The sequence below is a fragment of the Lycorma delicatula genome, chromosome 10, assembly GCF_047948215.1.
Source record: "Lycorma delicatula isolate Av1 chromosome 10, ASM4794821v1, whole genome shotgun sequence".
In the NCBI taxonomy this organism is placed as follows: Eukaryota; Metazoa; Arthropoda; class Insecta; order Hemiptera; family Fulgoridae; genus Lycorma; species Lycorma delicatula.
The window spans coordinates 56,996,904-57,020,617 of NC_134464.1; the positions used below are offsets into that span (position 1 = coordinate 56,996,904).

At 29.8% G+C, this 23,714-nt stretch overlaps 1 protein-coding gene across 1 annotated transcript in view; it reads left to right on the forward strand.

Annotated features, from left to right (window-relative positions):
* Positions 1 to 683: 683 nt before the first annotated feature.
* LOC142331334 (uncharacterized) overlaps positions 684 to 23,714 on the forward strand; it is a 182,917-nt gene continuing 159,886 nt past the window's right edge. Inside the window, exon 1 of the mRNA XM_075377163.1 lies at positions 684 to 1,131. Coding sequence (XP_075233278.1) covers positions 1,021 to 1,131 — 111 coding nt within the window. The 5' untranslated portion in view covers positions 684 to 1,020. The remainder of the gene's footprint in view (positions 1,132 to 23,714) is intronic.

Sequence of the window (23,714 nt, forward strand, 5' to 3'; positions counted from 1 at the left end):
TGTCGTATAAGTTCGGCTACAATGTTTTTGCTTTTATATCTTCTTACGTATTTAAATAAAAGTTTTAAATTAAAAGGAGACTATGAAAAAGTAAAGTGTATTATTAGTATAAAGCGATTGTAAAATAAAAAAAGAAGTCTTAGAAAAAAGAGAATTTTTAAAACCTAATTTTCATTACGGTAATCGAATATAAGTCCATTCGATTAGATTGTATAGTAAATATGTAGACCATTATAAGGACTGTCCGGCGTTATTTAATATTTAAATTTTGATTAAATAAACAGATGTCTTAAAGTTTTAATTTTGCTTTAAATCGTTAAGACAAAAAATTTTTGTAGCGATACGGATAAAAAATAAAAAAATTAGAATAATTCAATAAATTTTCAGAATAAATAAATAAAAAAAGTAAGTTTACAATATCGGTTTTTATATGTTTATTTACTTATTTATTTCTACGCAGCAATAAAGCGTTTGCCAACAAGAATTGGCCCGTGTCCATTTGATTTTTCCCCCCCCCGCTTATTTAGTTTTATAGGCGATAAGCCTTCATACGATACTCCTTGCACTCGTCTCCATCTTCCAGTTTCGTATCCCCACTCTACAGATTAGTGTAGCACCCTACGGTAGAAACTGGAACTACATACGGCTATAGACTTTTTAACTCAGTTGTGTGCCGGCTTTCGATGAGGTTATGCGGTCGAAATTAATCGTTATTGATTTCGTGTTATAATTCGCGCGTACTGGTCTGTTTGTCAGCTCGTATTCGTCGTAAAATTTTTTTTATTTTAATCGAAGTGTCACTTATGTTAAGTTATAACGATGATAACCTACAAACAATACGTAAATAATATCCTAAACCAGTAAAGAAATTTTGTTTGTGATACGTTATTTTTATTTACGTTTAAACATGACAGCGTACTTTCGGACATAGTTATATAGATATTGTTATTATTATAATAGATATTTATTTTATTTTTATATCGATTTTGCGCTAATAGTTTTAATTATTTCTTATTAAATATGCAGGCCATTTTAGGACTTTTCGTTGTGTTTTTGGTTAAATATGCATATTTAGAAGAAATTGGATCTCCTCTTAGAATGGCACAATGCAGAGCTACTTGTGTACATAAGGTAAGCCGTATTTTATCTATATTTTTATAATCATATTACCGAATACATTTATTAATTAATATCGATTATTTTTATCTTCAGGAACGAAACTAGTATTTTTTACGTATAAAATTTCGACGTGAACGTTTTAACATTTATTTTCATATCGGGTAGAGTTTAAAAAAAACAGTTGCTCGTAATGCGAATAGATACGTTATTATTTGCCTAAAATATTTACTACTAGTTTTGTTTTTATTTGAATCGATTAAATTCAAAATGAAAACTATTCATTAATAGGAGATATTTGTAAAATAATTACCCTTTTTGTTGGAATGTTTATTAAAATATCCGGATTTAGTAAATTTGGTGATAAGGAGCGATATATAAAAAATAAAAACTTTACAGTGAGATACCGAAAAATAAGTAAATAATTTAGAGTGTAGTAAATATTTTGAGGTTAAACGATTATCAGAACGAAAGGAATGAAGATTAGCATTAAATCAGTGGATAGATGGAAAAATAATTCGAAAAAAAAATAGAAAGTAATTTACGATAATATTAAAATAATTGATATTTTGTGTATTTTTCTTTATTTTTGCGTAAAAATCGTTTTTGAACACTTTTACACAACTAATCTTGTCTACCGAGGTGGGATGTTTTTTTTAATCATATATATACGAAAGCAATGTTTTCAAAAATAATTATGATAAAAAAAGTAAACTACATAAAAATAATATTGTACTGCTTGGTCGATTACATTTTTATTTTTTACGTAAAATTGCTGTTATTTGTTATGGTTTTTTTACACAGTTGTTTATATTTTTGTTACATTTACCTCAATAATATCATGAGACGATTTTATTGTATTGACTATGATTTCAAAAATTCGTGTTATTTGACCTGCGTAGTAAGATACAGAAGGTAATTAAAAATGTTAGATTTTTTTATCTCAAATCTGAAGATATATAAGATATTTATGTAACTTTTAAAGTTTTATGATATTTTTATTAATGAATTAATATTATATACTATTACTTCGGATTTTAGTTTGCTGATATGATCATTAAACTAAGAATTTTCGGGGATCTTATTCGTTGTGTAGTAATACAGCATATGGGCCTACATTTTCATAACGGTTAGATAATGAAAGAAATGTGGTTTTTGCTATAACGTTTTAGTTTTAATGTCATTTTAAGCGAATTTTGAAATAATTAAGGGTAGTAGTACTTTTTCAAATTAGATAAGAAAAGTTTAGAAATTCAAAAACAATTTTTATTGAAATAAGGAAAGCGAATGACAACTTTTGCAAAATTGCGATGTACCTAGAACAGAAAGCTGAGACATTTAAAATTGTAACAGTTAATATATATTTAAAAATTTTAAATAAAAAGACTTATCCAAAGAATGTAACTATTTATTGTTAATGGAAAAAATTTGTCTTTCGCATTAATCCCATTATTATATGTATTTTTATGTTATTTTGTGATATCTTAAAATAACATACTGTTATTCTGCGTCTTGAAAGTGTAACGATTAAGTATTTTCCGTTTAGGTCTTGAAAGCATAACTTTTTTGTTTCGCGTAAATATACAAATTATTTCATAAATTATAGAATAAAAAAATTAGCCGCTTTCTATTTATTGTAACGACGTTATATTGAATGAATGCCTTGTTATTACTTCCTTGTACGATGTAAAGGAATTATTGTACCGCGAAAAATGTCTGTTTTCAGATTTCAACGGAAATATCCGTTTCACCAACCCTTTATTTTGAAATAACTTTTCGATTTTGACTAGTTCCGGCGTGACGTCTGCACGTATCTCGCATAAATCAAAAACGATTAGCCGTAAAAATTTTGGATTTCGGACTGTTGTAACACCTAGTTATGTACCTTCCCTTTCGATTACAATCGACTGTACCAAAAGTGTCCAAAAAAGCTTAAAATCGAAAAACATTTGGATTTTAGACTTTTTCTTAACTGCAATAATCAGCCCACATTGAGAGGTTTTCAATGGTATATCATAAGTGGTACTTATTTTCATTAGTTCCAAAGTTATTACCAAACAAAATTGTAATTATTGAAATATTTGGATCGTACCAGGGGAAGGGACATCGGTTCGAATCCTTTCTTTTTTTTTTAAATTTAAATACATTGATTTATTAATAATTATTAACCTCTGATTGTAAAATGATGGGTCTTGGCGTACAAGGAAGACATGTGGTGTCCACATCGATTTATCATATTATCATATTTTTACGCAGTGTTGAATTTCGTTACGTCTTTATGGAGTCATACCCCTTTTATACCGACATCGACCAAGATTGCAATAGAATGGTTCATTCTAGGAATTAGAAACTTTACTTAGATGATAATTATTATTTTTAATGATTACACAACAACAATATTTTTATTAAAAAAAATTCCTTGCTTTCAAAAAAATAAAAAGTTAATCTTACTTATTCTTGTAAGTAACTACAGATTTAAATATAATTTTTAAAAAGTTTAGCTATTTTTTAATATTTTTAAAATTTAAAAAAGTATGTAAACGACGACCAATATTTTACGTAGAAGGTTTCAATTATTCTGGGAAATTTTAGGTAAAGATTATTCTTTGTAGTACCCGGTTTGGAAGTAAATCAATAAGGATAAAATACGTCGCTAAATGTCTGGAGTTAACAAAAATTCTAACGAGTTTAGAGTTTAAGCAGTGATTCCCAAACTGTGCACCGCGGCGCCCCGGAGAGCCGCGGCTTCTTCACAGGGGCACCGCGAAATATTGCTTTCTTTTTGTCTTCATTCATTTGACTGGTTTGATGCAGCTCTCCAAGATTCCCTATCTAGTGCTAGTCGTTTCATTTCAGTATACCCTCTACATCCTACATCCCTAACAATTTGTTTTACATATTCCAAACGTGGTTTGCCTGCACAATTTTTTCCTTCCACCTGTCCTTCCAATATTAAAGCGACTATTCCAGAATGCCTTAGTATGTGGCCTATAAGTCTGTCTCTTCTTTTAACTATATTTTTCCAAATGCTTCTTTCTTCATCTATTTGTCGCAATACCTCTTCATTTGTCACTTTATCCACCCATCTGATTCTTAACATTCTCCTATAGCACCACATTTCAAAAGCTTCTAATCTTTTCTTCTCAGATACTCCGATTGTCCAAGTTTCACTTCTATATAAAGCGACACTCCAAACATATACTTTCAAAAATCTTTTCCTGACATTTAAATTAATAAAATATTGTAAAAGCTTCATAATTAATTGAACCAAGATATTTATAATTATTAATTTAAAGTTAATAAAGTAAAAATACTGAACATACACGAGTTTTATTTTTTTATCTCTTAGTAGTCATACTTTTACATAGGGTAGGGCGCCATGGAAAAATTTTAATTGAAAAAGGACGCCGCGACTCGGAAAAGTTTGGGAACTACTGGTTTAAGAAGTTATTATAGTAAAATTGAATAAAGCTGAGCAGCGTAATACACAAAATTCATCGTTAACATAAAGATTTTAAGTGGTTCAGTCATATTTTTAATATGACCGCATGTAACAAATATTCTCTGTAATATTTAATAGAACATACCAACTGAGAATTTTAAAAATAACTGAATAAAAGTAAGTATAACACTTCACGGATAATAAACGTATATTCGATAAACAACCCAAGGTTGTCTAAAACATTTTATGTCGTATTTTGCAGTTAGATTATTTAATCTTTACCCAGTCGGTGTGAATAAAACTGAATTCAACATCGGCTGTAATTTATGTTATTTTATGCTTTTCACATTAAACTAATAATTTAGTTATCGTGTTGTTTGAAGTTTAATGACCCGTTTTAAAATAACAGTAAATAAATTAAGAACGGAGTTACTTTATTCTCCCACTAAATGTACAAACTAATATTTTGCGATCGGTAATAATACATTATATAGATCGCATAAGGAATTTTTTTTCAGTTTAACCTCCGGGAATTCCATTAGGTATTGCTTCAGAGGATGAGCTGATCGATTTGTAGGGTGTGTGATAATGCCATTCCTGACTGGGATTCGAACCCGGGATCTCCGGACGAAAGACCGCGACGCTACCACTCGCGGACCATATTTGCACCATATTACCATATTTTATACCATAGTACCATATTTGTAGATATGGTACTCCACGGTCAAATAATCCACAATAATAAATAATCCTTTATAAGTAAGTATGTTCAAATAGAAGCGTTCGGTCGCATTTAAAGAAGCAATTCGCGTCGTTCGTCTCCCGACGTCACCTTGACAACATCAACATCATCACAACATCGTCTAAACTACACAGAGAGTAATCGGAAGTAATTTTACTTCCGCTTTCTCAAAACGTGTTGCCTTGCTCTGCATATGGGCGGGATGCTCAAAGTATATCAGTATTTAAATACATTTTTTATTCGTATCGCTGAATAGTAATACGTAATGTAAATCGCATCATGACGGGTAGATAAGCGACTGCACTGTTAAAAAAAGAACTCTCCCGGTAAATGCCCGGGTGGATCAAGGGAAATCTACTAGCACCTTAATCAGAAGAGCAGCACCACAGAATACGCGATTATATAGAATGAAAAAATCTAATATGGACACTACATTACTTCCTTGTACAACTATTAAATTACATATACACATTTTTTTTTAAAACGAAAACTAAATAAAATTCTATTTCATTAATAGCTTCTGAAAATTTTTTTTATTGTTATTAAATTACTATGAATCGTAAACGATTTTACAATGAGAGGTTAATAATTATTATTAATAAATCAATATATTTAAATTAAAAAGAAAAAAAGTTAAAAAAAGAAAATGAAGTCTGATTCGAACCGATATGCCTTCACCTAAGATGAAAATATTTCATTAATTAAACTTTTATTTGGTTAAAACTCTGGAACCAATCAAAATAAGTTCCACTTGTGATATATTGTTGAAAAGCTCTCAATGAAGGCTTATTACTGCAGTTAAGATAAACTCCAATATCCATAATTTTGGGATTTTGGACACTTTTCATCCCGTCGATTGCAGTCGAAAGGAGAGGGGCACAACTAGATATTACAAGAGTCCTAAATTCAAAATTATGACGGGTAGATAAGCGACTGCACTGTTAAAAAAAGAAACTCTCCCGGTAATTGCCCGGGTGGATCAAGGGAAATCTACTAGAACCTTGATCAGAAGAGCAGCACCACAGAATACGCGATTATATAGAATGAAAAAATCTAATATGGACACTACATTACTTCCTTGTACAACTATTAAATTACATATACACATTTTTTTAAAAAATCAAAAGTATATAAAATTTTATTTCATAAAATTTTTATTTTTGCAATTTATTAAAGATCGGACATATATGCCTCAGTGTATACTGTATGTTGTTCTCTTGTGAGGGTCTATTTTTCAGTCAGTCTGTAGTTAGCTTTAATATAGATACAGTTAAACAGGAATTCCCGAATAATTAAAAAAAAAAAAAAAACTATAAAACACAAAAATAATACGATTCTAAATTATAATTTTCAGGTAATATTGAATAATCAGATGTAATAATAAACACATGTGTAATAATGTTAATAGGTATTATTTGTATATGCCTATACATTTTATTATTTTACCATTTTGCCTATACATTTTTATTTGTAGGTATATTTTGTAATTACACGTACACATTTTTAAAGTACGTAAAATTTTATTTCACTAATAACTTCTGATTTTCTTTCATGTTTTTTTTTATTGTTATTATTGCAAAGTTTTTTTATTGTAAGACATTTTTTAGAATCACGGGTTAATAATTATTAATAAATCAATGTATTTCATTTAAAAAAAAGTTAAAATAATAAATTTAAAAAAGTTAAAAAAATAAAAAAGGAGATGAAGTCTGATTTGAACCGGATGTGACTTTCGCTTATAGATCCAAATATTTCATTAATTAAAATTTCATTTGGCTATAACTCTGGAACCAGTGAAAATAAGTGCAACTTATGATATATCGTCGAAAAGCTCTCAATGGGGGATTATTACTACAGTTAAGAAAAGTTCAAAATCCATTATTTTTTTTTTTTTTAATTTTGATTTATTCTGGACACTTTGGTTCAGTTGATTGCAATCAAAAAGGGAGGTGCACAACTAGAAGTTACAACAGTCCTAAATCCAAATTTAAACATACTACGGCTTAAATCGTTTTTGAGTTATGTGAGATATATACGTATGTACATACAGACGTCACGCCGAAACTAGTCAAAATGGATTAAGGGATGGTCAAAATGGATACTTCCGTTGAAATCTTAAAATCGACATTTTTGCGATCACAATACTTTATTTTACTTCGTACAAGGAATTAAGAATAGAAGTGATTAAAGTCCATATTTATTACTTAAAATATTAACACTTTAAATAATATTACGTTCAGATAATAAATATTAAAATAATTACAACATATTTCAGGATTCAGAAATCGCTAATAAAAACTATCGAGTACTCGTTGAACGAGAAGAATTTTTAAAATATTTTTAATTAATATTATTTAAAAATTCATCGAAAAAATAATATTGTTGTGGAGAACATCTTCTAATTCCATTTTAAATAAATTGGAAATTTTCTTTTTAAGTGATTTGATAATTTATTAAAAATGGTAACGGGAGCTATATAAAGCTCTTACTCGTAAGCCGAAGTCGTGTTAGACTTAAAACGGTTCCATTTGATTAAATTGAGGTGGGCATTATTATTTTTTTTAATAATATCTTTTTAGGAAAGATTCCCCATTTAAAAATATAAACGTAACGACAAATGAAACTATTTTAATTTTCTAAATATCGGTACATTCATGGTTTTTAATTACAAGCGCCAGACATTGATTTGACAAGTTATGTGTGTACTTTGAAATGTCTTTCTGACTTTTTGTTGTAATTTCTCTTTGATTTTACACTACTGCACGTTATTGTATTTAATTTTTCTTTCTCTGTTAGAATACTGAAGAAATACCAATGTAAAAATCCCTTTTTATTACGCTTAACCAAATTCGAATTTTTACGTCCTTATAAAAACTTATAGTAAAAGAAAAATATTCAAAAAGATTCTGTATTATTTACTTTTAAATAATGTATTGCTTTTAATCAAAGTTTTTCCGGTTGTTTTCGATTTCCTGAAAAATAGCTGTTTCCTCCAAGAATACTTATTTTTTTAAATTAGAAAACCTAATAAGTAAATTTATCAGGCGAATTTAATTAGAAAATAGTCAGGGTATTATACAATAATTAATAATATAACTAAGATCAAGTAGGTTTGAAAATAAAATTTTACAAATATTTTCGATAATTCCGCTTGTGTAGATTTAATTTACAATCTATTACATATACGGTACAACTCTTCGGTTTTGCATTTTGCATTTGATAATGGGAGGGAAAAATTTGCGCACAGCCATCAATAAAAACCTACATAAATCTAAGTTCATGTATATGTTTATACATCTTTTACATAAAAATAATTTCTGAAAAAAGATAAATTAAAATACCGTCTGTTAGTTTATACCCTAATTCTATAAACTATAAAAATGAATATTTAACCATCATACAGGGTGTCTCATGAAGAAACTTTCAGGACATGTTCTACTGGTGAAATTAATGAAAAACGTTCATACTTAGGTCTGGAAACGATTTGTTTTCGAGTTACGGCTAGCGAAAGATTTCGCCCGGATTTCAGCTCTTCTAATAAAAAGAAGTCCTACTGTAACTTTTGGGACCTAAATTAAGGAGTAAAGTTGGTGGTTTCTTATGTAATTTAAGCCAGGAAATAGGATAAAGTAGGTTCCAAAATTATAACGCTAGTAGTTTTTAAGATATCCGACGTAAAACACAAAATTCAGTGTCGAAAAACAAGGTTGTATTACTTTAGCTTAGTTAAATGGGTAATAAATGCCAAAGATTTACTAACAAAACTTGTGAAGAATTTAATAAAAGATTGTACATTGGTGGAGTTTGCATTCTGATATAAAATCATTTCATCAAAATACATTTCGGGTTCTTTATCCGATTTTTGACGGGTACAAAATAGTTTTCGTTAGTATTCAATAAGTCTTTTTCATTTTAATAATATTTATACGATTTGTTGCACAAATTTCTTTTTACCGGTAACATAAATAATGGCGGAGAACGTGAAAATTTTACTCCCACCGCCCACAAGGTGGGTGTCCCTGTTATAAGACTTCCATGGGATATTTACACCGATTTCAGGTATAAATCGTGTCTCATTCCGGTCACTTGAAGTTGATTTTTATCTTCTGAGCATCTGCTTATATTTAAAAAAATTAATCTTGAGTAGAAAGTTAAAAAGAGACATTATTTTATTATTTGTTCATTTTTATTTTCTTGCGTGTTTGGAATTTAATAATTTATTGTTAAGTAAGATTAAAATAATGTATCATGATAATTATTATTTCACCCGTAAATTTTTATGGGATTTTTATAATTTAAACGAAACATTTTTTTTTTTTTTAATTTTATGAAACAGGTGTTTAGTGTGTCGGTAATTTAATATGAATACAACGGAAATATTTCCATCGCCATGAAGCGTGGTTATTTAGAATAATTATTTAAATTAGATTATCGCTTAAACTTAAACTCGTTAACCTTGACCGTATCATCTTCTTAATCGTGAAACATTTCAATTTTTTTAAAAACTGTAATTTTTTGCTTGAAAATAATACTGTTACCTTTGTTGAGGTAGAAATTATTATAATTCAAATATTATTTGTTTTATTCTATTGCACTATTTATTGTTAGTAAGAGATTTTATATCGATGTATTTATAAAACCAGTGAAGATTATTTCTTTTAAAAACCACTTTATGTTACCGAGATCAAATTAAACTTAATGGATAGAAGTCGATCCGGTTTTGATTTATAAATTATACTTTCTACAATTTAGATAAAGCAAAGGTATAAAACTACATTTCGTGCGAATTATTGTGGACAGTCGTGGATGAATAGTTTGATTTGTCTTTCATAAACGGAAACTATTTTTTTTTTTTTTAAATCTCAATGCACCCGTTTAAATTTTATGAACTTGAAGGGTGAAATATTTTTTCACACATGCTCTGATAATTTGTCCGAATTTAAACGGGTGAATAACACGTCTGAAGAAGAACTAGTTACAAGGTAGCCTACATAAAAATACGGAATAAAAATTGAATAATTTTTACTTTCTTAAAATTACAAAATGAGAATTTTTTTTTTGTACGTTCATTATGGTGCATTATTAATAATTTTTTCATATTAACTCATTTCCTGATATATATAAATAACCACGCGGTCTTATTTTATTTTTACTATAATTTTATTTTAATTCTATAAATTTTTTTCTTTAAAAGTATCTTTTGACTACTTTTACTATTCCGACTATAGTTCTATTGATGCTACAGCATCATACTTACTTTATAGTAAGTATGATGCCCCCTTTATGATTTATGATTTCTCTTTATAGGGAAAGTATAGCAGACGACCAAAATTTCAGGTATTGGGATTTTTCTGAATTTCAATTTTTTCAAGAACTTTTATTCCTGAAAAACAAAAAGGTTATAGAGATTTACAGAAGATTTATCTACGTATGTACGTGTATCGGTCTATATTTTTGTCAATATCGCCGGACTGGCCAAAAAGAAATTCTACATTTTGGGGATTGATGGCATTAAATTTGGACAAAGTTAAAATAGAGGGAAGGATAGTTTTCGTCATTTTAAAATTTTGACTTTTGTGTAGCAGTCGTAGAAGATTGAGCTTTAATACGATGAAAGAAATTATTAAGTTATTTTAAGTTGTAAAGATTTAAATCGAGCTGATTCACGGGTGGGGGAATGTTAAATGTTATTTCTAAACTGAACTTTTTTCGTATCTTGAAAGCCAATTCAAAAAAAATGAAATTTTTGAAATGAAAATGAAATTTTACACAATTATTTGTATGTATATTCCTAATGTTTACATTGAAATCTGTTCGACTAGTGAATTATATATAAAAATTCAATTTTTTTTTAACTTTAATTTTCACTTAGATTAAAATTTTACTTATATTTATACTTTACTTGTTATTTATTTATATATTTTTACTTTACTTATACACTTAGATTGAAAATCTAAGTGTATATATTATTGATGTAAAAGAATTGAAGATTTAAAGAAAGAGGATCCCATGACCGTATTGAAGAATTTTAACATGTTTTTATAATTGTTTTATAAGTTTGTTGGTCAAATTGGACAGATATTTTTTTACTGAAAACTTATGTATTTTGTGCAAATACGCTCGAATTATCGCATAATTAATTCATTACTATTAAAAGCCTCCTGTGACGCATTTGAAATAAAAAATCTGTCAACGGCAAAGTTGGGAAAGTTACACTTTGTGATCGTGTTGAATGAACAAAAGCAATTCCCAGTATTACAGCGTAATCTCTTTTATGAAGAAATAATTTTCGTGATATGGAGATGGGAAAAGGATTGATGGGAAAAGTTTTCTGTCGGTGACGAATGGGATTCGTTCCAGGCATTCAGCAAATTCGTATTCGTCGGTCGATGTCGTGAAATGAATTTGAGAATTTTACAAACAGAAAGTTTAAGTGACGAGGACGTCATAGATAGAATTGTTTTGCGGTTTAGCTGCAATAAAGGACTTTGATGCTGTATCAATTCACTGTAAAGTATTCATCAGCTGAAAATTTGATCCTATTCTTCATTCTTTTATATTTAGAGTTTTTTTTAGCTACAAAATACTTATTACTTCCTATATCCTGAGTTATCTGATTAATGCTTTCCAATTTGTTTGTTTATCACCAAATTAACAGGACTATTAAGTCCAGTTAATTTCACCGAAACAGTGCGTCTTTTTACAAGATTCTATCCAAAATTCTCTTCTTTCCTTTCGACTTAAGACATCATCACTTCCAGTTTTATTGTCCTAATTTTCGACCTCTGTGTAACCGCATTTCAAAAGACCACTAGTCATTTCCTCTTGCTTATGTTTTATTACTCTAAAGCGCTGTACTTGACAGATATTTTTCAAGAATTTATTTTTAAATAAATAATTTAGATGATCTGATTTTATTACTAGCAGATTTTTTTTTGTCTGTTTTACTTGTCCAACCTTTGAAATGTCAAAATAAAACTCTCCCGTTCCTGTTGTATTGTGTTCTACCTCCATATTTAATTTTTATTATTTTCCTTTCCGTCACATTTCATTATCTTTTGTTTACTGCCGTTGGTTATTACTTTCAGGTAGAAGTTCTTTCCTAAAAATATATCTCTGCCGTTAAATATTTATACTAATACATCTTCAGTTTCTTCCATGAAGATGATTAGATCATGACATTTTTATTTTTCTCCTTAGATTGTAACTCCACTTTTTTTCTCATTCCATATTATCTTTCTTAACTTACGTATAAAAAAAACTTCAACGGGTCGGCTACATCCTTGTTTCGTTGCTTTCTGAACTGAAGCTTACCTTTCTTAATCTCCTACTCTTAAATTCCGTGGCCCGAGTGGTAGTGTCTCGCCCTTTCATCCGGAAGTCCCGAGTTCGAATCCCGGTCAGGCATGGCATTTTCACACGCTGCAAAACATTTATCTCAACTTCTGAAGAAATACCTGAAGGTGATGATCCCGGAGGTTAGAAAACAAAAATAATAACATACTCTTATAACGGCTGCTCGACTCTTGTATTAATTCTAAATAATTCTTTTCTCGATATATTTAAGTCCGAAATTGCTTCGTTGTTAACTATAATTATTTATCGTTTAGGCAGTCTTTTAATAAACTAGCTGCGGTCAATTTCAGTTTTATAATACGACGTATGTCGCTAAAGTGGTTATCCTGTACTTAATAAAATATTTAACTAAACTTTTATCTACAAATTCCCTCCATGTCATAACGGTCGATTTATTCGCAATTTCTTGTTCGGTATATCAAAGCTAATAATTTTTTTTTGTCTTCAATCGCCTGATCGGTCTAATGCAGCTCTCCAAGATTCCCTATCTAGTGCCACTCGTTTCATTTCGATATACCCTCTAGAACCTACATCCCTAACAATTTGTTTTACATATTCCAAACGTTGCCTACATGCACAATTTTTTCTATCTACATGTCCCTCCAATATTAAAGCGACTATTCCAGGATGTCTCTTCTTTTAACTATATTTTTTCAAATGCTTCTTTCGCCATCAATTTTCCACTTCTTTGTTTCTCACTTTATTCACTCACTTGATTTTTAACATTCTCCTACAGCATCACATTTCAAAAGTTTCTAATCTTTTCATCTCAGGTACTCCGATCGTCCAAGTTTCACTTACATATAAAGCTACACTCCAATCATATACTTTCAAATATGTTTTCCTGATATTTAAAATAATTTTTGATGTAAGCAAATTATATTTTTGACTGAAAGCTCTTTCGCTTGTGCTATTCGGCATTTTATATCGTTCCTCCTTCGTCCATCTTTAGTAATTCCACTTCCCAAATAACAATATTTTCCTTCCTTCGTAATCTTTTTTCTTGCTATTTTTATATTCAGTGATCCATTTATATTATTTTTTTTACATTTTATACTAGATTTATACAAAGGTAATATACCGGTGGTTTAATTAACAAAAAAACATTCCTGATTGAAATGTTTATTTATTGAAAAAAATAACCAAATACTGGAAAAAATTTATCCTATATCTTATAAATCGGGCGAGAAAAATGAGAAATTGAGCAGTTATTAAATATATTTATAGAATTTTTTAGTTTACTGAATTCGTACGAACGTAAATTGGGGTCGATAAAACCAAGTCGAAAGGGTATTTTTGTTTAGCTTTTATCATTTTTTTTATTTCAGGTAAATTGCATTAACGTAATGAAAAGTTTACAGAAAAAATGGTGGATAATAAATTACTAACAACTTTAATTTTTACTTTTATTATGAAGTTAGTTATTATTAAAGCTTATAACCAACCCTTCGGGAAAAAAGTAGAACATAGCTAATATAAACGAAAATAAGCGTTAACCGGGATACTATTTGAGCTATATGCTTACTTGTGGGTTATTTGTTATTATTTTTTGTAAATCAATATGTAAGTTAACAATTGTAATAAATACGGAACAACTCACGTTATTATTTCGTATAATGTTACTATATGGCTATAGGCAATTTTCATTACGTATACATTTTTCTACAAATCATTTTTTTCATAATATATTGACAATTTATTATATAGTTGAAGGAAAGAAAGGCGTAATCTTGACATACGCAACTAATAAAAATTGTTATGTCGTAAATACCTTCACGATTTCAATTTATTATATGAAGATGAATCTTAAAAAAAAAACTGCTACACAAGTCTGTAAAAAACTCTTACAGATAGGTAATTTATCTTCATTTGAATTTTTTTTCCAATTAGTTGTGATAAATATCTTAAATAAATAAATCTTAATTCTGATTGGTATGTAATAACGCCTTATATTCATAGTATCAGAGAGGGATAGATATACCCTACACATATAAGAAAAAGAAACTACCCGAAAATTTGCCTGGATGAATCAAGGGAAACCAATAAAATATTGATGAGACACCATTTCAAAGAACACAATTATTATAAAATTAAAATGTCCGTTATGTTCATTTTAATTGTTTAAAGTTATATGAAACAATAAGGTAAATAAATGGAGATTCATATAATTAAACATTCTAAGTAATTAAAATAAAACGAAGGCGCCAGTGTAAATTATTTGACCACATCATGTATTATTTAATCGGATATGTAGAAAATTAAAAAAAAAAAAAAAAATATTTAAAAATTCATGGAAAGGGTAGTAATAATATTCTTTTTTGTTAAAGGAAGCTTTTTAATTGTATTTTTTTTTTTAATGAATTGATTTTTTAAACGGTTTGGTAATTTATTAAAAATGACAATTGAACTATAATAAGGTCCTTATTTCTTAAGGCAAAGTAATGTGTTGAGTCTTACAAGAAAACGGTTCTTTGATCTAGAGGGTGAATATTGTTTCATTTGTTTTCATTCCGTATTCCTTCATCCTTTTCCTCCAAATTTTTCATCATTCCTAGCAACGTCTGAGTGTCCTTAATTACAATCAGCTGATCGTCAGCAAATCTGACAAAATTTATATTTGTTCCACCTATGCTTACTACTTTTTGACTAAGCAGTATTTCTTTCAACGTTTCTTCGACATAAAGAGTGAACAGTTTTGATGATAAACAGCAGCAGCCTTGCTCTCCCTAATTCTAACCGATTTGTGAGATTCTCATTTATTTTCATATCAGCTTTTTGATTCATATATTAATTCTCTGATCGGTCTCCTATCTTTCCAATCACCTCTTTTTTATCAGAATCTCAAGTAACTTTTTCCACTAAATTTTGTCGAATGCTTTTTCCATATATATGAGTATAAAACACAAGTTCAATCCTCGTTCCCATTCATCTCTCTCCAATCGTTCTGATCAGTCCTAAAGCTTTTCTCGTTCCTTTTTCCTTTTCTGAATCCAAACGGGTTTTCCTCAACATTCTCCTCCATTTTTGTAATCAACTTATTCATATCTCTCAGCATTGTTTTTTTTGCATGTAATATTAAGTTGATAATTCTATGTTCTTCACATTTTTTGGTTCCAACCATTTTAGGTATCGGTATCATTATTGTCTGAACAAAATCTTCTGGCCATACTGCAATATCATAAATTATATTGCTTATTGAGAGAATTTCATCTTCTGAACATTTAAAGAGTTCTATTGGAAGGTCATCTACTCCTGTTGCTGCTTTCCCGTTCTTCATGTCTTTAATAGTTTGTTTAATTTCAAATCTCAAGATTGATGGTGCTTTCCCCTCTTCCACAACTTCTTCTTCCACCTCGGCTTCTCCAATTTTACGTTTCCTTCTTCCTATGCACAGGTCCTTTTTATATTTATATGATGTTTCTTTATGTTTTATTTTTCCTTTATATCCATTCGTTATATATTCTTTCCATCGCTTCTTTATCTCTTCTTCTTTATAAACGCTTTTCTCATCTTCTCAATTTTTATTGTATACATAGGTCTTCTTCTATCTTATGTGGTCTTTTCTACCTTCTTATACAACACGTCATACTTCATTTACTTTTCTAAATCTTCTATGTCTTTACATTCTTAATTTAGCCACTTTTCCCTAGCTTTATGTGTTTTTATCTTTAATTCGTTGTTCAATCTTCATAGGTTACTTCTTTATTTTTACATTTTCTTCTTTCTTTAATTTTTTGGTATCATTTCTTGTGTTACTCAAGGTTTCTTTGCTCAGGTGCCTTCTTGTAAACCGATCACTTTCTCTGCAGCTTCCCTCATAGATGATTTTTATCCTTGACCACATTTCCTCTACCTGTTCATAAAGGCGCAAAGAAGACCGAGTTCCGGCGGGGATGTCCCATTCGAGATGTCCCCTTTAGAGGCATTGGTATAAAGACCGTGTCCCGGATTCCGGAGTGGGAACACCGGCGGCCCTAGACGAGGAGGACCGTTAGAGTAACCCATGTGCTGTGTAATGTTTAACTGCAGGATCCGGTCCGGGGGAGAAGGTAAAAGAAAAAAAATAATCTGCCGAGACGTTAGTGTTTTATAATTAATCCTCTTACATGGCCTGCAATGTGGTACAAATCACAATTTTGTATTCGATAATCGAGAAATTCCATTAAAAATGTTACTTAAACAAACATCGCGGTCTAAATGTCTTATTTTGAATATAAATTCAGCGAGGTTGTCCCAAAAAATGTTTCCGATTATCTGGTCGAGCTACTTTTGATTATTAACTGGATTGACGAAGTTAAAAGTGTTGGATTGACCATCGGATAAACTAAACCCTCTCCGTATGTAGGTAATTACGCGTATATGAACCCCGGCACGGTCGCTATTTATTGTGGTACCAACGTTGATATGTTCCATGATAATTTAAATAATACCTTGGAAATTCGATTTGGTATCGTCACAAAAGAAAAGAAAGTCTATTCCGAATCCAAATTATTCTCTCCAAACACCCATCCATTCATCTTGTATTAATGGTCACCGATTATATTTTCTTCTGTCAAGTTTTGCTTCTTGGTGTGAACTATCTGACCGGGATTTCTTGGTTTTACGTTATTTTACATGACACTGGGGATGCAAACTTCAATTAACACATAGATTTTGGATGTAGAGCTTCAATGTACAAGCGCCTGTAAAAACCACTTGTTGAAAATCCTATCGAAGTGCTCAAATAGGATCCAACCCGACATATTTTTCGCGTCATCGATTTTCAACCACGTAATTTTAGATTATAAACTTGAAAATCAGAATTTAATAATCTTTTTCATTATTGTTTCCCAACAGCAGATATGCCGTTTATTCGTGTAATTCGGTTGCGATATTACGCATAGTTCCTTGTGAGTACTGTAACCTGATGTAAAATTAGTTTTAGTTTCGGTTCGTCTTGCAAAGTTATTATTACACGTTTAATGTAAACTTGCAGTTATCACAAGCAAAAAGAAGGAATATACGAAGCCGTGATTCGAATCAAAATTTCAATAGTAGAACAGATTAAAATTGGCTACCAGATTACACACGTGCATACTTATATCGGAAAAGATTAAATTATATCTTTTCAATGTTAAATAAAATTAATTCTTTACGGAATTATAATAGATATTTCAATTTGAAAGACTCGGAGGTGGATACACATAAAGATAGACAATTATTATTTAAATAAACCATTATAATTTACAAACGGACAATTGTGGATGTTGGACGTAGGTGATATGTTAATGGTAAATGATTTCTGAACAATAAAGAGGAATAGAAAGGTGCATGAAACCGTCTGATGATTAATGGTTGAAAAAAAAATGCCGAGACGTGCTGGAACAACAGGAGCTAGAAATTCTTAGCTCTGAGGACGTTTCAGTTTGTTGCACATCTGTTATTGAGAGAAAACCAAAGTTTACGCCTCACTTTTTTTTTATCGGTGAAACAAGAATCGTTAGAAAAGAGTTCAGTTACAAATTTATCTTTTTGTATGTTTATTTCCTGAGGTAAAAGTGCTAGTGACTAATTACTTTGATAAAATTCCTTGAAAAGCTTTACGATTAAAACTATTAATTTATGGGGATTTTTGGTTTAAATACAATTTATAAAAATATTGTCAAGGTATCAAAACATCAATGAACAGTTATTTTAAAGTAGCATAACATAATAATTTTATTTTATTACTATTATTATTATTATAAACAGAGGTTGCGTGTTTTTGCCGTTGTTGTTTTTGTCATTATAAAAAGTTGAATAGCTTTACTTGTTTAGGTCACAAAAGCACAGTTGGGGTCTAATATTCAAAATACTATGAAAAAAAAACATGTGCATGTATAAATGCATGTTTATATATATGTACATAAATACACAAGCACATAGGCGAAAAACCTGTATTAAAGAGAAACCTGCTTATCTCTAGTTGTGTTTTTATTTTCTCTCTTGTTTTACTATAAATTTAATAATTTTATTACCTTTTTAGTTTTCTTTTCTCTATTTATTTTATGTTACATTTTTAATGTTCGGTTAAATATTACTTTATTTTTTTGTTAAATATTATAGTTTTTTTATTTTTTTATTTGTGTATTAATTATTTTAAAAATCTACTAGAATATTCTTCACAAACACTCCTGCACACAAAAAAAATACACTTGTAAAATACATATTTCAAATAAAAAATTTAAGCCTCCATAAATTTTGAATTTTTTTTATTATTATTATTATTGCTTTTTTTCTATCGCAGTTCCTTTATTTACAATCGATTCCAAGAAAGAACCTTAAGTAAATAGAATTACTACAATAAGCACTTGATGAGAGGTTTCCAGTTAATTCCCTCAGTAAAACAAATATATAAAACAATACTTCAAGTATGATATGAATATAAAACAATAGTTTATTTGAATAAATGCGTTTGAACAGACTCCCACCATAAGACCCGCCGGGTTGGCCTAGTAGTGAACGCGTCTTCCCAAATCAGCTGATTTGGGAAGACGCGTTCGATTTGTGAAGTCTAGAGTTCCAGCGTTGAAGTCCTTGTAAAGTCAATTATTTTTACACGGATTTGAATACTAAATCGTGGATACCGGTGTTCTTTGGTGGTTGGGTTTCAGTTAACCACACACCTCAGGAATGGTCGAACTGAGACTGTACAAGACTACACTTCATTTACACTCATACATATCATTCTCATTCATCCTCTGAAGTATTATCTGAAAGGTAATAACCGGAGTCTAAACAGGAAAAAGAAAGAAGATTCGCATTATAAAAAGTACAAAAGTATAAAAAGTAAAACCCAAACAAAAAAATCAAACAGAATTAAAGGACAAAGGAAAAGAAAAACAAAACGGTAACATAATTTGTTTATGAAAGAAATTTAGGCCCTTCATCAGGCATAGAGAAGATCCCTTTACTTAAGAGATTTCGTCCCAGCCCGAACCCAATCAGACTCCCCAAAATCCAGCAAGTGAAGGCGTTTGAGCCGCCGCACATCCTCACGGATGTCTAGAAGTTTCGGAAGTAGATTATGGTTGTTTACATGAATACGTTAGCCGCAGTTTGTAATGTAAATGAAATCGCTTGATTTCCTTTCGGGCATAAGGCAATTCCAGATTGTTATGAATTTCTTTGTTTGAATTTCTTGATTTCGAAAAATAAAGAAAAAATTAATACATATGTATTAATGAATACCCATTAGTTACGAAAAACTATAAAATGAATATTCGTTACACATTTTTGGGATAAAAATTAGAAATAAAAACGCCTAAACCATTTAAACGTTTTATGAAGCTTCCCACCATCATTTAACCCGTGAAAGTTTCATAAAGACGTTATTGAACAACGATAGGTTATTAAGTTGTATGTAACTTTAAGTGCGGATAAAGCATTAAGTTTCTCAGGTAGACTTAAAATTGTTAATAGCATGGATAAAAACTGCATTAATGATAACGATAGAATTTCTATTCCCCATAAAACGATTTTTTGGTGGTATTTTAGTAGATATAAAATTCTTTTAAATGATGAAATAGATTTCGTTTCCAACAATCGAATCGTACTTTTTAGCTATGAAACGTTTTAATAAAACCATTCGCTTGTCATCATTATTAAATTCTTATTGTGCTTACGTATACTCCCGTCCGAAGTGTAATATTATCTGTTATTTTCCCGAAATTTCAAAACGAGTGAATCATCATATACAATCCAATAATTTTCACAGAAAGGGTTTTGAATTAATTTGTTACTTTCTGATATATCTACGCTTGATTTCCTTATTCCTATCATGTGCATAAAGAATTTGAAATATAATCCGATCTAGTTACAATTTTTTAAAGCAATATTGTTAATTATACACCAAATCCCTTCTGCCAATTGAACGAAGGTAACGCGTATTGGTCGAATATTATATACGTTTTAAAGAGCATAGCATGTTGATATTCAGCAACGTATCGATTTAAAAAAGAAACGAAAAACTAATTCACGTCTGTTGTGAGGGACATTTTATATTAATATACGATTTCCTCGAGTGACTTATATCTGTGTCAGATTACCTACCTTGACCCACCGGGTTGGTTTAGTGGTGACCGCGTCTTCACAAATCAGCTGATTTGGAAGTCGAGAGTTCCAGCGTTCAAGTCCTACTAAAGCAAGCTATTTTTACACGGACTTGAATACTAGATCGTGGATACCGGTGTTCTTTGTCTTTGGTGGTTGGGTTTCAATTAACCACACATCTCAGGAATGGTCGAACTGAGACTGTACAAGACTACACTTCATTTATATTCACATATATGATCCTCATTCATCCTTTGATGTAATACCTGACGGTGATTCCCGGAGACTAAACAGGATAAAAAAAGAAAAGGCATTGTATAATACATGATGCGTTGTAGTTATCGCATTCATTAATTTCCCGACGTAAAATTAAAAAAGGATTACAAAAAACCTACGGTAAGTACAAAGAAAACATAAGTACCATTAAAATAATAAATCATCCTCTCATCATTCATCCTCTGAAGAATTATCTAAACGGTAGTTTCCGGAGGCTAAATAGGAAAAAAAAGGACTTGCCTTGGTATCCGTCTTTCAGCAAGTTCCACTTTATTTTTTCTCCTTGGTTCAAAGCTACGCGTTCTACCACGTATAAAATTCCTGGTCGGATTGTCGTTGTATAATGCCTGTTCTTGCCCGTCCTTGATATCTATTTCTTATTGTTCACGTTCTTCGTTTGGCCGTAGAATTTTAGAATCTTATTGATCCCGACGGTGTTTGCTTCCTTGTCCATTCCATTCGATCGGTTAACTTCACCCAAGCACCTTAAACTTCACCCAACCACCTAAAAACCCGGAGGTCCCGGGTTCGAATTCCGGTGAGGCATGGCATTTTCACACACCCTAAAAATCATTCATCTCATCTTCTAAAGCAATATCTAATAGTGGTCCCGGAGGTTAAACAAAATAAAAAGCACCTAAATTTGCTAGTTTTCTTCAATTTTCCGAGTTCTTTCTATTACAATTTTCGTGCGTTATTAATATTCGTCATACACTCTGTTTTTTCTTTCAAAATTTATAACTCTGCCTTTTTGGTCATTCCGTGTTGAACATTTAGTTGTTGTTCTACCGTTTTTATATCTTCTGCCAAGAGAGCCAGATCATCTGCAAAGACCAGACAATCAATGTTCAGATTCTCCTCCGTATATCCCAATTTGACTTGCTTCAGGGCCTTTATAATATGTAATTTATAATATATATATATATATATATATATATATATACATTATAAAAATAATATTATAAAGTTTAAAAGTATATTTTAATATGTATCTGATCAGTTTTCCAAAAAAAAATACATAATTTTTAATGATGAAATTTAAAAACATGATTGGCGGAGGTCTACTTCAATAAACTCGGTAATTTGTTTTATTTATTTTAGTAAACGGACATTCTTACACGTTTTTTTCTTCATTAAAATATCGCTTTTTTTAAGAGAAAATGTTTTATTCAGGAGAAATTACCCCACGTAACGGTGTCTTAATCTGTACTTTACTTCCTGTATTTGAAAAAAAAATATATAAAAAAAGTGTTTTTTTTTTAAACAATTTAATTCTTATTATTATTATTATTTATTTTAATATTTTCAGTATGTACATATACATATATATAAAACAAGCAAAAAATTTAGGACACAGTTATAAACCAGTATTTAGGCTTCAGTCTCATTATTTTGTGTCTGTTAAAGTACCTTTTTTTTATATTTTTCTTTAATTATTTTAATACCGCGTATTATTTCATAAAGCAATTTAAATTTCGTGTGTATAAAGCCAGAATAAGAGTTATTAAACAACAGTGTTACTAGAAACCAGTTGTTAAATAAAGTTGCAGTAATGCCTGGTAGTTCTTCGTTTCTTTCCCTTAGTTTGCTTATTTTTATTCGTGAGTATCTACGTAACGTAATAGAAATAGCATTATTTCTCGGTCATCAACCGGTTTTCCTTGAAATCTCTAGAAATATAAATAGGCCGTTGAAGCTTCTGAATTTAATAGTAATAATCAACATTTTAATTTTTTACTGAAATACGGAAAATTGTTTTTATTTGATAATAGAAATTATATATTTTAACTTTATTATTTAAAAAAAATAATAAATGTTTAATAAAATGTTCGGTACTTTTTAACGGTTAAGGTTTTAATAATATTTTCCTAACATAGTTAACCTTTTGCAATAGAATTTACAAATAAATGAAGTCGATTTGTTAATGATTCAGTTGCTCGTATCCGGTATATTGTCGGATATCTGGTACAATATTAATTATTCGAGAACCAAGAGGTATCTGCGTTGTTCGTTACAAACAGACGATGTTCATGTCGAAGTATTACATCGGAAGTTCTACAGACAAGAGTAAGTTGTTAATTAGAACTAACTATTAATGGTTGTACACCAAACTGGTCGGTGGATTGTTACATTAAACTTTAAAAGCTACATCTCAATCCACCAACATTTCGTATAAAAATACTTATCGTATGTTTTACATCCTTTCAAACCTAATTCTTTTTTTTTTTAATAAACTGAACGTAACATTTTTATTGTAATATGTATAAATTTAAAAAATACTGGCGAATTGTAGGTACTTAAATGAAGCGAGAAAGCCTCTATACTGTATACCTGTACTTTGATTGAACTCTAAAGTATTGTAAAAAAATATTTAAAGAGCTTTTACTACAATAAATAGCCACTTATTCTTAAAAAATACGAAAAAAACCAGTATCCACCTTTATTAAACCAGATAACAGAATTGTTTTCATTTTAAACTCGACGCATACTTTGTCTTAAGAGAAGTGGTCGTACGTCTTTACTATACTTCGTTGTCATTTTTAATAGATTATGGAACCATTTAAAAATTTTCCTATCAACTTATTTAAAATATAATTAAAAGATACTACAATGATATTAATTTTATTTAGCATAGCCCGTTGGTATATATAATATAAAAAAGTTTTTTTTATAAATTATAATTTCCGCTGCTTCACAACAATTAATAGTAAT